Raw genomic sequence first — 13474 nt, forward strand, 5'->3', positions numbered from 1 at the left:
TGAGGTTCAAGTTATTTTGAACAAGCAATTCTGATCACCTGGTTGTACTACTTGTCCTCATTGAAATGATGTTTTACACTTAGTTAAAAGTAATCTTTGTCTGATGCATTCGCTCACTTCTTTTGGTGCTTGTTGCATTGAAAGATGAGGTTGGCTTGATCTTCCAATGACAAATATGGGGAGAACTGGAAATAGAGTTTGCTGGAGAAGGTAAAGGAAAGGCCCCAAAATTATATATATGTACTCCATAAGCAATATCAAAATCCTCATGTTTTCCTTCTGACTGCAAAAAGTTTTCATTTCTAAATTTGAGATTTGGCCAATTCAGAATTAAGCAGCAAGAGTAAGATATCTCCATGCCAGTGGCTAAATTTCTGTCTATGGAAGATAAATATTATTCTGCTCGTGTTCTGGTAGTGAAAAGCTAGTGAAGCTAGCAGGCGGCTTTCTGACACACAGATGATTAAAGATAAAGAATCCAGATTTCTACCAGAAGATAGGTGATCATTCTGGCTGGGATGTAGTCTCAGAAAAAATACTTAATACTTCCAATGAGCAACTTGAAAATAATAGGATAATACTTTAATATTAGGAAAAAGAAGACCAGACTTACTGAAGATACTCAATATTCTACTTGCTTTTGCTTTGTTTGCTGCTACACTTAGATTGGAATTGTAAGACCATTTAGGTTGGAAAGGACCTCTAAGATCATTAACTCCAACCATTAAGCCAGCACTGCCAATTCCACCACTCAACCATGTCCTTAAGTACCACATTTATGTATCTTTTGGATACCTTCTGGCATAGTGACTCAACCACTTCCCCAGGGAGCCATGCCAGTGCTTGACAGCCCTTTCAGTGAAGAAATCTTTCCTAATATCCTGGCTAAACATCCCCTGGTGCAACTTGAGACTGTTTCCTCTTGTCCTATATTGCTTGTTTCTTGGGAGAAGAGACAGATCCCCACCTTGGTAGAACCTGCTTTCAGGTTGTAGAGACTAAGATCACTCCTGAGCCTCCTTTTCTCCAGACTGAACAACCCCAGTTCCCCCAGCTGTTTGTTCCTCATAAGACTTGTGCTCCAGACCCTTCACCAGCTTCACTGCCCTTCTCTAGACACACTCAACACCTCAATGTCCTTTGTGTTGTGAAGAGCCCAAAAATGAACACAGAACTTGAGTATACTTGCACATATTTGACTGGTTTATATTGTTGAGAGCAGTTATTCATATTAGAATCAAAATAAAGGAAGGGAATTGTAATCCAAAAAGACTTCCAAGATGTGTTTCTTCTCTGCTCTGGGTTCTGAGCAGTCTGTCTTAAGGTATTTTTTAGTGCATTGTCTGCATTTCCAGGTGGGAAGCTCTGAAATGCTTTGTGTCTTTCTACAGTAGAAAATGTGCATAAATCAGAGCAGGCCCTTTTGTTACTCACAAATCATGCAAGGGAATCAACTGTGGTGTGTTTCCATAAACAAATTACTACCAGGTAATTCCCAAAGTCTGTTAGCTCCATGTCTGTTTAACAACCCTATTAATTATGTGAGTGACTATTTTTTCTAGTGTATTTTTCTTGAGTTTCACACACTTGGTGAAAACCAGTACTAAGTGCAGAACTATTACTGCCTGCTAGCATTTTCATCCCTGGAAGTTGTTGATATTTCTTTGGGTATAGGTAACTTGTACATGATATGGAAGAAACTATTTATGAGATCTAAAGAATATGCTTGTACATGTGGAGGTTCTGAAGGAAATACTGATGTAGGAGCCCAGTTTTCTGAAATAAATGATTTACAAACTCTTTATTTGCAAGGAAATGCCTACTGTGAAGGCTGACAGCTCCAGCAGCCTTTTCAGGACCAACCAATCAGTTGTACATAGCAGCTGGACATGTCTTACCCTGGTCCCAGTTTCGCTCAATCTGGTATGAAGAGCAGGAATGTATCAATGTGTATCATCAATAGTGGCCAGCAGGACCAGGACAGTGATTGCCTTCCTTTAGTCAGCACTGGTGAGGCCTCACCTCATGTACTGTGTCCAGTTTTGGGGCCCTTAATTCAGGGAGGACATGAAGGTGCTGGAGTGTGTCCAGAGAAGAGCAATGAAGATGGTGAAGGGTCTAGAGGGTAAGTCCTGAGAGGAGCAGCTGAAAGAGCTGTGATTGTTTAGCCTGGAGAAAAGGAGGCTTGGGGGGAACTTTTCTTAGAGGAGGTTGTAGCCACTGAGGTCACTGATCTCCTAGGCAACCAGCAACAGGATGAGAGGAAACGTCCTCAAGCTGTGCCAGGGGAGGTTCAGGTTGGACATCGGGTGAAATTTCTTCATAGAAAGGGTGATTAGACTTTGTAAAAGGCTGCCAAGGTCATAGGTCAAACCTGTGACTGAACACCACTGTGCCAGCTACACCAGGGCACTGAGTGCCACATCCAGTCTTGCCTTGAACTCCTCCATCTGTGAGGTTAGTTTTGGCATGTTTTGGTCCTTTCCACTGCACCTCACTTCATCCCGGACAATTTTCTTGTAGTCACTAAATCTCCCCATTTTCTTTCTTTTTTTTTTTTTCTTCAATTGCATTTCATTTGATCCTATCTCCTTTCCAATGTGTTTGTAAGTCTTTTGTGTTTAGCAAAATTTCATTTCCCTTCCCGAAATTCCATTGCCTTTTGGGAAGGGAAACAAAATCTTGAGAAACAGAAAAGGACTTACTCTGGAAAGGAAATAGGATCAAATGAAATGCAATCTAGGTAAAACCAAAAAAATCAGAAAATTGGGACATTTTGTGACTACAAGCAAATGGACCGGGATTAATGAGGTGCAGTGCAAAGGACCAAAACATGCCAAAACTAACCTCACAGATGCTGCAAAAGCAGGGGGAAAAAAATCAAGGAGGAAGACAGAACTTTGAGGGGAAAATATGAGAGACATGGCATGTATACTGAAAAAAAAAAATTTGCCAAAGTGAAAGCCATCGAAAGGCATGGGATGCCATGAAGTGCAAGGGCTTGGACCAGAGCTTGCCAAAATTGATCCCCATTGAAATGGTAAGATTTCCTTTTCCTAAAGGAGTTGTTCAAGGAAACACCCTCTATATGTTGGACTCTGTGATTTCACTGGTCTTTTCCAACCTAGCTAATTCTGTTATTCTGTATGAAATTACTTAAGACTCCTTTCTAGACACATTCTTCCTATCTCTTTCCAGCCTTAAAAGCTTCCAAAAAGGTCATAGATGACTGTTTTTTTATCTTTTCCCTTTGAATAATAGTGAGGATATATGCAAATTTTTCTTTTCAGACTTTTGCTACATGCTATTTTCTTGCTGGTGGCCCTCTCCCTTTCTCAAATTTTTGGCCTTGTCCACATTATTATTCATTAGTCCCTATCTTTCTTAATTCTAAAGTACAAAGTTCCTTTTCATTTTTTTTAGTTATTTTTTAAATTAAATTGTCCTACAACCCTCTTTTTTTTTTTTGGTGCAAATGTAAAAGTTCTTGATGAGGAAATTATCCCTTTTTGGTACTTCAGAGGGAAATGTTTAAAGCTGTAAGGTTACTTCATGCTCTTAACCACACTGTAGAATTAAAAGTTAACTAATTTGACTGGAGCTTGCTTTATGACATACCAAAGTCATCATATTGGGAAAGATTAAGAAAATCTGTAAATTTTTTCATGGAACCATGAGGGTTTGATTTAGGTGATGGAAACTTCATGAAAGTCTCTTTGTGCTGTAAAAATTAAGAGCAGACATGAATTATTACAACTGCTCAACATAACTTAATAGGGTGGAAACTTGGTTAACTGCTGTAATTTGGTTGCTCTGGAGTTCTGTGGCCATACCACAGATTTCTTCACGTCTCATACCATGGATTTCTTCATTCCCCAGTGTACAGCATACCCTGCTGCAGCCTGCATGGGAAATGGGACAAGTGTGCTTAGCTGTGAGTTGGATCCACTATAATAAGATTATCCCAGAGCTACACAGACCTCAGCAAGCAGCTATTTTAAGCAGGGAATAGCAGAGAACAAGAGCAAACAGCCGCAAAATATGTCCAGCTGTCTCCCTTTCTAGAATTCCAGGATGGAAAGTGTTGCTGTGGTGTGCATACTGTGAGCCTCAGGTAGGATATCTCCCTTTCTTATCCCTTCATCCTCTTATCTCTCTTCTTTTTGGCAATTTTAATAGTTTAATGAATACTTCAGGGTACAACTGTAAGTTTTAGTCCTAAACTTGGCCTGCAGAGAATAAACTGTAAGGCTACTGGCAAGAGGCAGGGAGTTATTTCCAACATAATAGTTTGCACAGGAAAGCCATCCCACCTGGTATGTGTTTGCTACATTTTAATAGTCTCCAGTGGTTTAATGGGATATATTCAAATCAAAACACTAAGCCAAAGTTCATACAGCATTTAACATTATTCAGCATAATGCACAGCACTTTTTCTACATTTCAAAAACTCTTGTTTCTTACTCAAATGCTACCAATGCACCACTGGATATGTTCCAGTAACCTGTTCTTGGTTTGTACTCCTATGGCACTCTCAAGCATTTAATCAGTTGCCTGTAGAGGAAATTAATCCTCTACCTCTTTATTGTATCCCTGGGCATGACTTTCTACTTCCACTATAAACATTGTCAAAGATAGGGTGAGGGGATTTGAGAAGAGTCCACAGTTTTCTATTCTTCATGCTGATAGTTGAGTGTATTTTTATTTTGTGAATGCAGTCTTATGCCTTATATATGTCCCTTTTAGGTTAAGGTGCCTCCAGCATCAACCCTAAACCCAGAATCAGTAGGAATAAATGTCTGCTTCCAGGTGAAAAACTATTTACTTCAAAAACTCACAAATGGTCCTACAAAGAAAATTATTATTGCCTCTTTCTGTATTTAATAAATATGGTTAATGTCTTAAAAGAGTTTTCCATTGAAGTGAAATTTTGTTACATGGCAAAAGGTAGGATATAATCTTTAATTCTGTCTAACACTCTGAAATTGAGTACTTTCCCCTGGTATACTGTTGTACTATTATTTATTTTTCTGTGATGGGATATTACGATCATGCATATTATAAATCTTTCCAGAGGGAATTTTAATGTCTTATAAGTGCTCATCTGGTCAATGTACTGATCTGCAGCCAACAATCCAAATACAAAGTGATTATTTTGAAAAGCAATCATAGAGGAAGTTAAGCACTTCTTGGATGCATTGGGAAAGAAGATAAAAATATCATGAATTATTTTAAGGATTTTAACCACAAATCAGAGAGGAACCTTGGAATAAACTTCTGTTCTCAATATCTCAGATGTAGCAAAATTAAAAGTCATAGGTATGAAGTTCTAAATTCTTTAGACTTGAATTTATGTACTGTTAATTGGACATGAGAGCTGGTTCCTACAGAATTTACTTGCAAAGGATTTCGAAATAAATGAAGTAGTTCACTGACAGAACCTCAGTGAAGTAACATTATTGTGTAGCTCTTTCCACTTCCTTTTTGCCTTCTTTCTGGGTTGGAATATATAAGAAAAAGATTATAGTAAAGAAAAAAGATTTAGTAAAATTAAAGTGTATAGAACTTTATAATCTGTAGTGATCCTCATACTGGCTTGAAAGGAACAGAACAGACTCCTCACACTATTAGTGCACTGGTTTGGGACTTTAGTGATCATCACAAGACATCACTTCTATGAACAGCATTGATATTGGCATGAAATGCCACAAGCATCTAAAACAGAATTTGCTGAAAGCATTTAAAAATAATTAAGGTTATTTTGATTTAATGACAGTTTCACCAAACACAGCGGTCAAGGTTGTAGGCTTTATAATCATGGTCATAAAGGATATTTTAGCTATGATACCAGTAATAATTATTGTTCCCATTTTCCAATTTAGCCAGCCAGATAGTTTAAAATTGAGCTTTCTTGCACTGACTTTTTAAAGCATTTGAATAGTCTTGTGCAATAAAAGTGCAATAAGGAAGGAGCAGGAGGTTTCTGCATGTGTCTGTCTGTCTAAGCCACCAGGGGGGACTCATTCCTCATCTATAACTTTTCTGCAGCAAGTATCTGAAAAAAACACCCATGCCTGAACCAGGTCTAGAAAGTCAATTCAGCAGAGAGTTTGTCTTCTTTCATGTTAAGAGAGCTTTATGTAAAATCTTGTCAATCTGCAGTGCTCTTTCCACTCTGCCCATGACTGCATCAGCCACCCAACGTATTGAGCAGCAAAGCCAGACCAAGTCTGGCCACAGAGGGACCCGAGTTCAGCTTGGAAATCTTGTGTGTCAGTGGGGTATGGTCACTGCCACCCCCTGCCTGCTTTAGACTGACCTGGGACTTGTTGGACTGACAGAAGACTCAGCAGACAGCCTGGCTTGGCTTCTCACACGTTAAACTCCTTCACACCGCTGGTCATGGCTTTGTGGCTGAAAGGAATATTTTTTGGCTGTATGTGCAAAAGGTAGCTCTTCTTTCATAGCTGTTTCACAGCTCCTTTGTTACTGTCTCACTACTGCATTTCTTTTCTCCAACTATTACAGCCTTCCTTATTTATTTCAATTTCACTGCGTGTCTTACTATTTTTAAGCAAAATTTGTCCATCTTGAAACAGAACTGTTTTATTGCTATGATCACAAGGATGTTTTATAGCATCCTGTTAAACAAGAGCAAAAATGTGTGATGTATGTACTCTGGAGACCTGTCAGGAAAGTGATATAATTTTGAATTCCCACTTAAAAGCCAACTGAAAATTTCTTAAAATTTTGAACTCTGTCAGGCCAGTGGGACTCTTCTTGTGGTCTATAGAAAGATTTTGAAATACTGAAGGGAATTCTCTAGCTGCGTTAAATTTTCAAATTTTTGTCTTATTTTGTAAATTATTTCATGTAGTAGTTACTTATTTGGTACTTTCAGGCACCTTTAATTCAATTTTCCCTTTCCTTAATTAATCTAGGAATTTCCCCCATTTCTGGGCACAATCAGTCATGGTTTTTGTGCACATCATAACATCAGATGGTTGCATTCAGCTCCATTTGAAATACATCATCTAATTACATTCCTTCAGATGTCTGGTGTATTCTTAAAGCATGGTGAGCTTTGTAAGAAGCTCACATGAAAACCAGTGAGAGGTACTGGCTACCATAAAAATAAAAGAATGGACTTGGTTTTCATCAGTTGTGGATTTTTCTCTTCTTGAATATGTGCAGGAAACTCTGTGTTTGAAATTATGCCTTTAAAAATCTTACCCCTGATGACTCAACTAAACTTGCTCATTACGTGCTTCTGGTAGTCATAATGTCATTCCACTTCCCCATTTCACACAGTTTTCTCTTTAATTTTTCACTCTTGGTTTCAGCTGCACTGTCTGGGGAAAATGTAGCAACAAAAGCAGAAATTCTTTTTCTTAACAAAATTTATTGTGATGATAACTGACAGTGCTGCAGCAGAATTAACAAAGATTGCAGAGAATTTGATAAATAGCAGAGCTTTCCCCGAAGACATGTGACTGATGATGACTGTGCTGAATTTTCTTCCTCTTTCTCCCAAGTGAAGTTTTATACCATCAGATACTGAGCAAAAAAAGTAGCTATGTTTGGACTCCTTTTTTTCATCTTATTTACCCCTGGAGTCAGTGAATTCATTTGTACATCATCAGATCTTGAAATGTCGTATACTTTTTGTGGTAAGTAAAAGAATAAGTAATCCTTTTGTTAAATTTCTGGAATAATTACTGTAGTCTGAGGGATTGTGAGTTTTCTTTTAAATTTGCTTTTTTTTCTTTCTCTGTTTCTTTGAGAAATACAGAAAAAGAACAAGAAGTATATTTCTATTATTAATCACTCTGTTATAAGAATTTTACTTCATAGGCATAAATCTTACCACAAGGCTGGTTCCAGCAGCTTGGAGAGAGAGAATTTTATTCTCAAGTAAAGTAGGCATGTTTTTGTTTAGAAAATATTATAAGATAATGGATTTAAACTAGTTTTGCAAGCACTCTGTTGTATAAATTATACCTATTGAGTTAACCAGTATGTTACAATGACAAGCTTGAAGTATGTGAAAAAGAAGAGGGAATGTTGTATTTTGTCAGGCAGTACCAATCAGGTTCTGAGACAGCATGGTGTGTCCCTCCTTGCCCTGTCTGTGTCATGGGCTGATATTTTGTGTATTTTAAAAATGCAAGGTGGGTAAGTCACAGAGCAAATCTACTTAAAGGTTCATTTACATTACCTGGAAAATTTGCTGATGCATTAAAAATATTTTTAGCTCTTGTCAGCATGATTAGCATAAGTAGGGATATTTTCAGTAGAAGACCATGCTGGTTTAGTGCTAGTAAAAAGGTTTTATGTCTTCAAAAGAGAAATAAAGGTACTTTTGTCTCTGGTTTTTTGTGTGCAAAATATCATCAACCAAAAATTTACTTCTCTTTACTTAAAGAAATATGATACTGATTTTGCCCTTTAAATGTAAAAATAATTAATAGTATAATTTTAAAAACATATTTAATATTTACCACATATATTCTATTGAGCAATTTTATGGCATATAACTTAAATACATTTAAAAAGATGTATGTGACTTTTGTATAACTGTATATTCTTATTATTTTATAGAGAAACCTATTCACGCTATCAATGTGAAATGATTTTTTTTCCCTGTAGATTCTACAGCTCATTCTTTCATGTTTAATCTGACACCTTGCAGCACAAGGAACAAACCTGTCTGGAAGGCTGCTCTTATCTGGATTCCAAGTGAGTGTCTCTGAACTAGACAATTGTATTCTGGAAATGCTGAAAATGAAATACAACTGAAAGACTGACACTTCATCCTAAATGCCATGTGATTTAGGAAATTGGTTTCTGGGATTAAAAATGGAACAGATAAACTACAGTGATGGACAGAAATGATGATTTGTGAAATGAGTTTGAGTTTTACTTGGAGAACTTACCAGAGCCCTGTGCACAGACTGTCACTATAAATGCAAATCTGTGGCAGTTTAGGTGTAGGTGCATTTTGGTCTTCTGGCCTGGACAAGATCCAGGTCTTTTAAAGGAGAGAGAGTATCATCAGGCCATCCAGCTATGGCAGGACTTCTATGAAGAATATGCATGTTCCAGAAGCTGGGATGGTACTGCATTTTGTGTGCAAACCTAACTGTGATCTTTAAACCCACCTTTAAGGCAGCAAGCTCAGCTAATGAAATGTTTAGGATCTGGTTGTATCATAAACTTCCCCTTCTGCATTAGGTTTACTTCCCTTGAAAGACATTTTTATGAAGCATTCATGATAGTTTCTTTGCAATGTGACAGTGGTCACAAGGGTCTTCAGTGTGAGAGAGAGGCGGGAATCTTGACCTCATGTTCAGATGGCTTGATTTATTATTTTATGATATATATAGTACATTATGACTATACTAAAAGGAATAGAAGGAAAAGTTCTCAGAAGGCTAGCTAAGCTAAGAATAGCAAAGGAATGAATAACAAAGGTCTGTGTGTCAGCAGAGAGGAAGACCCAGCTCTGCCGTGAGTGGTCAGTAAATCCAAACATCCACAGGAGACCAATCATGGATCCACCTGTTGCATTCCACAGCAGCAGATAACCATTGTTTACACTTTGTTGCTGAAACTTCTCAGCTTCAGCAGGAAAAATCCTAATGAAAGGATTTTAATGAAAAGATGTCTGTGACATTTGCAACACCTGCTTAAAACTAAGGTATTCATTTGAGCACATGTTTAAGGTAGCTGTGGAGCTGAATGAACTCTGTTTCCTTTACTGAAGAAATTAAAACAGGTTTTGAAATTTCTCTCCCAAATATTTTTTAAGACTAATTTTTTGTTGTTGTTGAAAACAACAATAGATTTTTTTCCTTTTTCTTCTGGAAGTAGAAGTTTTCAAGACACATACCTTTTTAATTTTGGGGAAGTCTTACAAAAATACAGTATTTTGGCTAAATCTAGTTTTTATCTAAACGGCACGTCTCCATATACACTTTTCCTCTCCATCAGTTACCATTTTCTTACTTGCCATGTTTTCATTAGGAAGTGACATTCACTTTTTGAAGATTGTCTTCAATGTCTGGTATGATGGTGCCAAAGCACTCCTCTGGAAGGAGCTCCTCTGCAGCGGAGCTGACGATGAGTACTCACTGTGCGGAACGCTGAAAGGAGGTTGGTGTGAAAATACACTGTGCAATCAACCCGTGCAAACACAGTTTTGTCCCCACAATCTAGACCTTGTTTGCCAGGCAGCAGACCTCAGAGCAGGCAATTCTCCAGTGCCAGAATTCCAGTGAAGTAGAAAATATCCAAATTCTTTATTTTAACATCCTTGTACTGCAGTTTCCATCTCCATAAATGAGGATTACTAATATCCTTCATCTGATGATGACACTTATTCTGAACATCTCTAAAACGACATGGAAAGATTGCATTTGACTGGACTGAACAGGAAATTTGACAGGCACTGTGGGCACTACTAATATCCAGAACAAAGTTTATTTAGATATGTGTTTGGATGGATTTTTCAAGGGATTTTATACACCTATGTAGGATGATGATTTTTTTTTTTTTCCAATAGAGAAGAGTGAATCCTTCAGTAGGGGCTAACAAATATTAACACAATACATGCTCGGATTCAGAGAATCCAGGCAGGATGTCAGACTAAAGGGCAAAAAGACCTGTAAGGATGTCAAAATACAGTCTGTTTTCCTTTCTTTAAGAATCAGTATTAGCTCTCTTCAGTTACGATTCAAGTGAACTACTATTACAAGTTAAATTACTGGAGTTATCACAGTAGGATTTGTCTGGAGGAGATGTTGCAGGAGCACTGTGGTTAATTTCTATTTTCTGATGTGGTTTCAACAAAAAGTAAGAGCTCTGAGAGAAGAACCAGATGAGGGCTTTATCAGTGAAAAAGTAAGTGACATTAGCAACTGCTGCTCAGAGATATTCCATATTGCTTTGAAATTATTTAGGCAGTCTGATTGATGGCTTTATGGTTAAGTAACTCTTTGTATTATAATTATCTCTGTTTTTCAGAAACACTTGAATCAGCATTTGACATTAAAGGCTCAAGATTAGAATTTCCAAAGGTACTTTTCAATATTTTATATAATAGTAAAATCACATACTTACAGGTATACTTTTTTCTGAAGAAAGATGTTCAACCAAACTGTAGAAAACAGAAGAGGAAATGTCAGAAAACTTCCTTATGATAGAATTGATGACAATAAAATGGTAGCATCTCTGAAATGCTAGATGTTCTAAGGTTATTATTCCTCTTTCTTCCTTTATTTTATAAAAGAAAAGACCAAAGTAATCGGTTAATGTCACCTTAATTATTTAATTTTGTTTGGTAAATTATTCTCTTTCCTTTTACCTGTTTGAGTAAATCCATTCATATTCCTTCTGCCCGTTTCATTCTTTATTTTACATTTTCTTCAGATGCTGCTCTTTTACTCCATGAAACCATTTTCAAAGATTTGAAATGGGATAACAGTATCCAAAAAGTAAAAGCAGTGTTCTGCTGTTAAACCAGGGGCAGCACCAGTCCTCAGGTTAAGCCATTCTCATCCAACAACTGCCTCATCAGTTGTCTGAGCTTTTCCAAGACCCTTATCAAGACTATTAATCCCTAAAAATATCACTAAGGAACTCCTACTGGTCCAAAATCCCCACCATCCCCCTTACCTCATGGGCCTCCAACAGTCCAAGAGACCTTGTAGCCCCAGAGCTTGTAACAGACAGGAACATCCTCTGCCATGAGATTCCTCCTATCCACGAGGAACTCATGGTGGACCTGACACTTCCTGGTGGGACTCTGCTAGACCAGGAAATGCTGTTCCTGAGCAGGCTGGCCATGAGAAGGAAGGTGAACACTGTTTTATTTTTATGCACTCATATACCTGACTATACCTATGAGGACAGTCCCTGATGGGAATGTTTCTTCTTTTTCAGTTCTAACAGAAATCACCAGCATCATTCCAAGAGGCCACTCAGACAAGAGCAGGCAGTATTGTGGACTAATTTTCTTTTTTTTTTTTTTTTTTCCCTTGTTTTAGGGCGATTATAGTATTGTTGTGCAAGGATTCTCTGATGATTCTGAGAATAATATGCTCATATGCTTGAATTTCACCATGATAGTGAAATAAGATGCTTTCTGAGTGCAACAAACTTCTCAAATAATTCCAGAATATGGAGGTCACTTCCGTGAGCAACTGGGATCCAAGCTGTGAAGTAATATGCACACTGAACTTCCTGAAGCAGAACACATCATGTGCTGTCTGGGAAGCTCTAAGATATAGTCTTTCTCATTTGTAGCACAGCCATAATCAGTTGCTCAGCCAATGTGCCCAAAATTTCCGGGAATCAGGCATCCTGATTAATCCATGGAATTACCCTGACTGGATGGCAGGCTGGTCCTGCATTTTGGCGCTGTGCCTTGAGTTACAATAAAGTTGAGTGCTTGAGGCTGAGCTAAAGTAATCAAGAAGTTTTGAAGTTTTCAAGTGCCAGAATCAGAAGTTCATCAGCATTCAATTTAAAGCAACACAGCAATTGAATTTGGGAACCCTGCTGTGAGGTTGTGGGGGGTGTTTTTTTGGTTTGTTTGAGTTTTTTTCTTTTCTTGTAACAATAAAACTTGTTAGTACAATCAATTTAAGAGATTTTTTTTTCTCCTGTTATTTTCTGATGTTTCTTCAGATGTTTCATCTTTTTCTGCTCTGTTTACACCAAGCTGAAACAGAGGAGTAATAATTTGTTACGTGGTAGTAGCTGATGTGGATAAAATCCAAAGCGGAACACTTTTTTTTTCCAGCTACACTGATACAGTACAGCTGAATTTCGCCATCCAGGGCTGCAGCTGCAATCCCTTAGAATGTTTTTAGTTCTTGCTCAGAGTCCGAGGGGCAGAGGCTACACAAACTGTGTCCTTCAGAAGCAGGAGGTGGTGTCACACAACAGGTTGATCTATTCCTCAGTTATTGCTCCAAGGTATTTCCAAAGTTTTCCTGTAGCTTTTACCCCTTGGGCAGCTGACACTGAGTACCCCCCTGCCCTCTCTGTTGCTCCTCTGCACCCCAGACCTTCAGTCAGGCTTTGGTGGAGTATGAGATCTGGTCCTCAGGAAAAGTGCTGTCCTGTTTCCATCCTCAGCTTTCAGACAGCAGGGCTGGTGAATTTAGTGAGTTCAGAGACTTTTCCCCAACTAACAGGACACTGTTGAAGCTGCACATTGAGCTGGCTACTAGTTCATGCTGTCTAGCAGATTGCTTCCAAATGCCTGGAAAAAATTAAAAGCCAGAACAAACCAACCTCTTTCAGACTGTTAAATACCAATCATGCAAATTAGAAGAAGTGAAGCTTTTAACCTCACTTTATACAGAAAGAAAGATGTTTTTCAAACTTGGTATCACAAAACTCAAGGAAAAACTCCACGTCCAAGTTTGTAGATATTCCATTTAAAACTTGGTTTTAATCATAGGTA

At 37.9% G+C, this 13474-nt stretch overlaps 1 protein-coding gene across 1 annotated transcript; it reads left to right on the forward strand.

Moving 5' to 3' along the window:
- Positions 1-7436: 7436 nt before the first annotated feature.
- LY96 (lymphocyte antigen 96) lies at positions 7437-12595 on the forward strand. The gene is made up of 5 exons (XM_058818171.1): positions 7437-7670; positions 8650-8739; positions 10027-10155; positions 11026-11078; positions 12048-12595. The coding sequence occupies exons 1-5, from the start codon at positions 7577-7579 to the stop codon at positions 12135-12137; spliced, it is 456 nt and encodes a 151-aa protein (XP_058674154.1). The 5' UTR covers positions 7437-7576; the 3' UTR covers positions 12138-12595.
- Positions 12596-13474: the final 879 nt, after the last annotated feature.

This window comes from Ammospiza caudacuta, chromosome 1, assembly GCF_027887145.1.
Source record: "Ammospiza caudacuta isolate bAmmCau1 chromosome 1, bAmmCau1.pri, whole genome shotgun sequence".
Lineage (NCBI taxonomy): Eukaryota > Metazoa > Chordata > Aves > Passeriformes > Passerellidae > Ammospiza > Ammospiza caudacuta.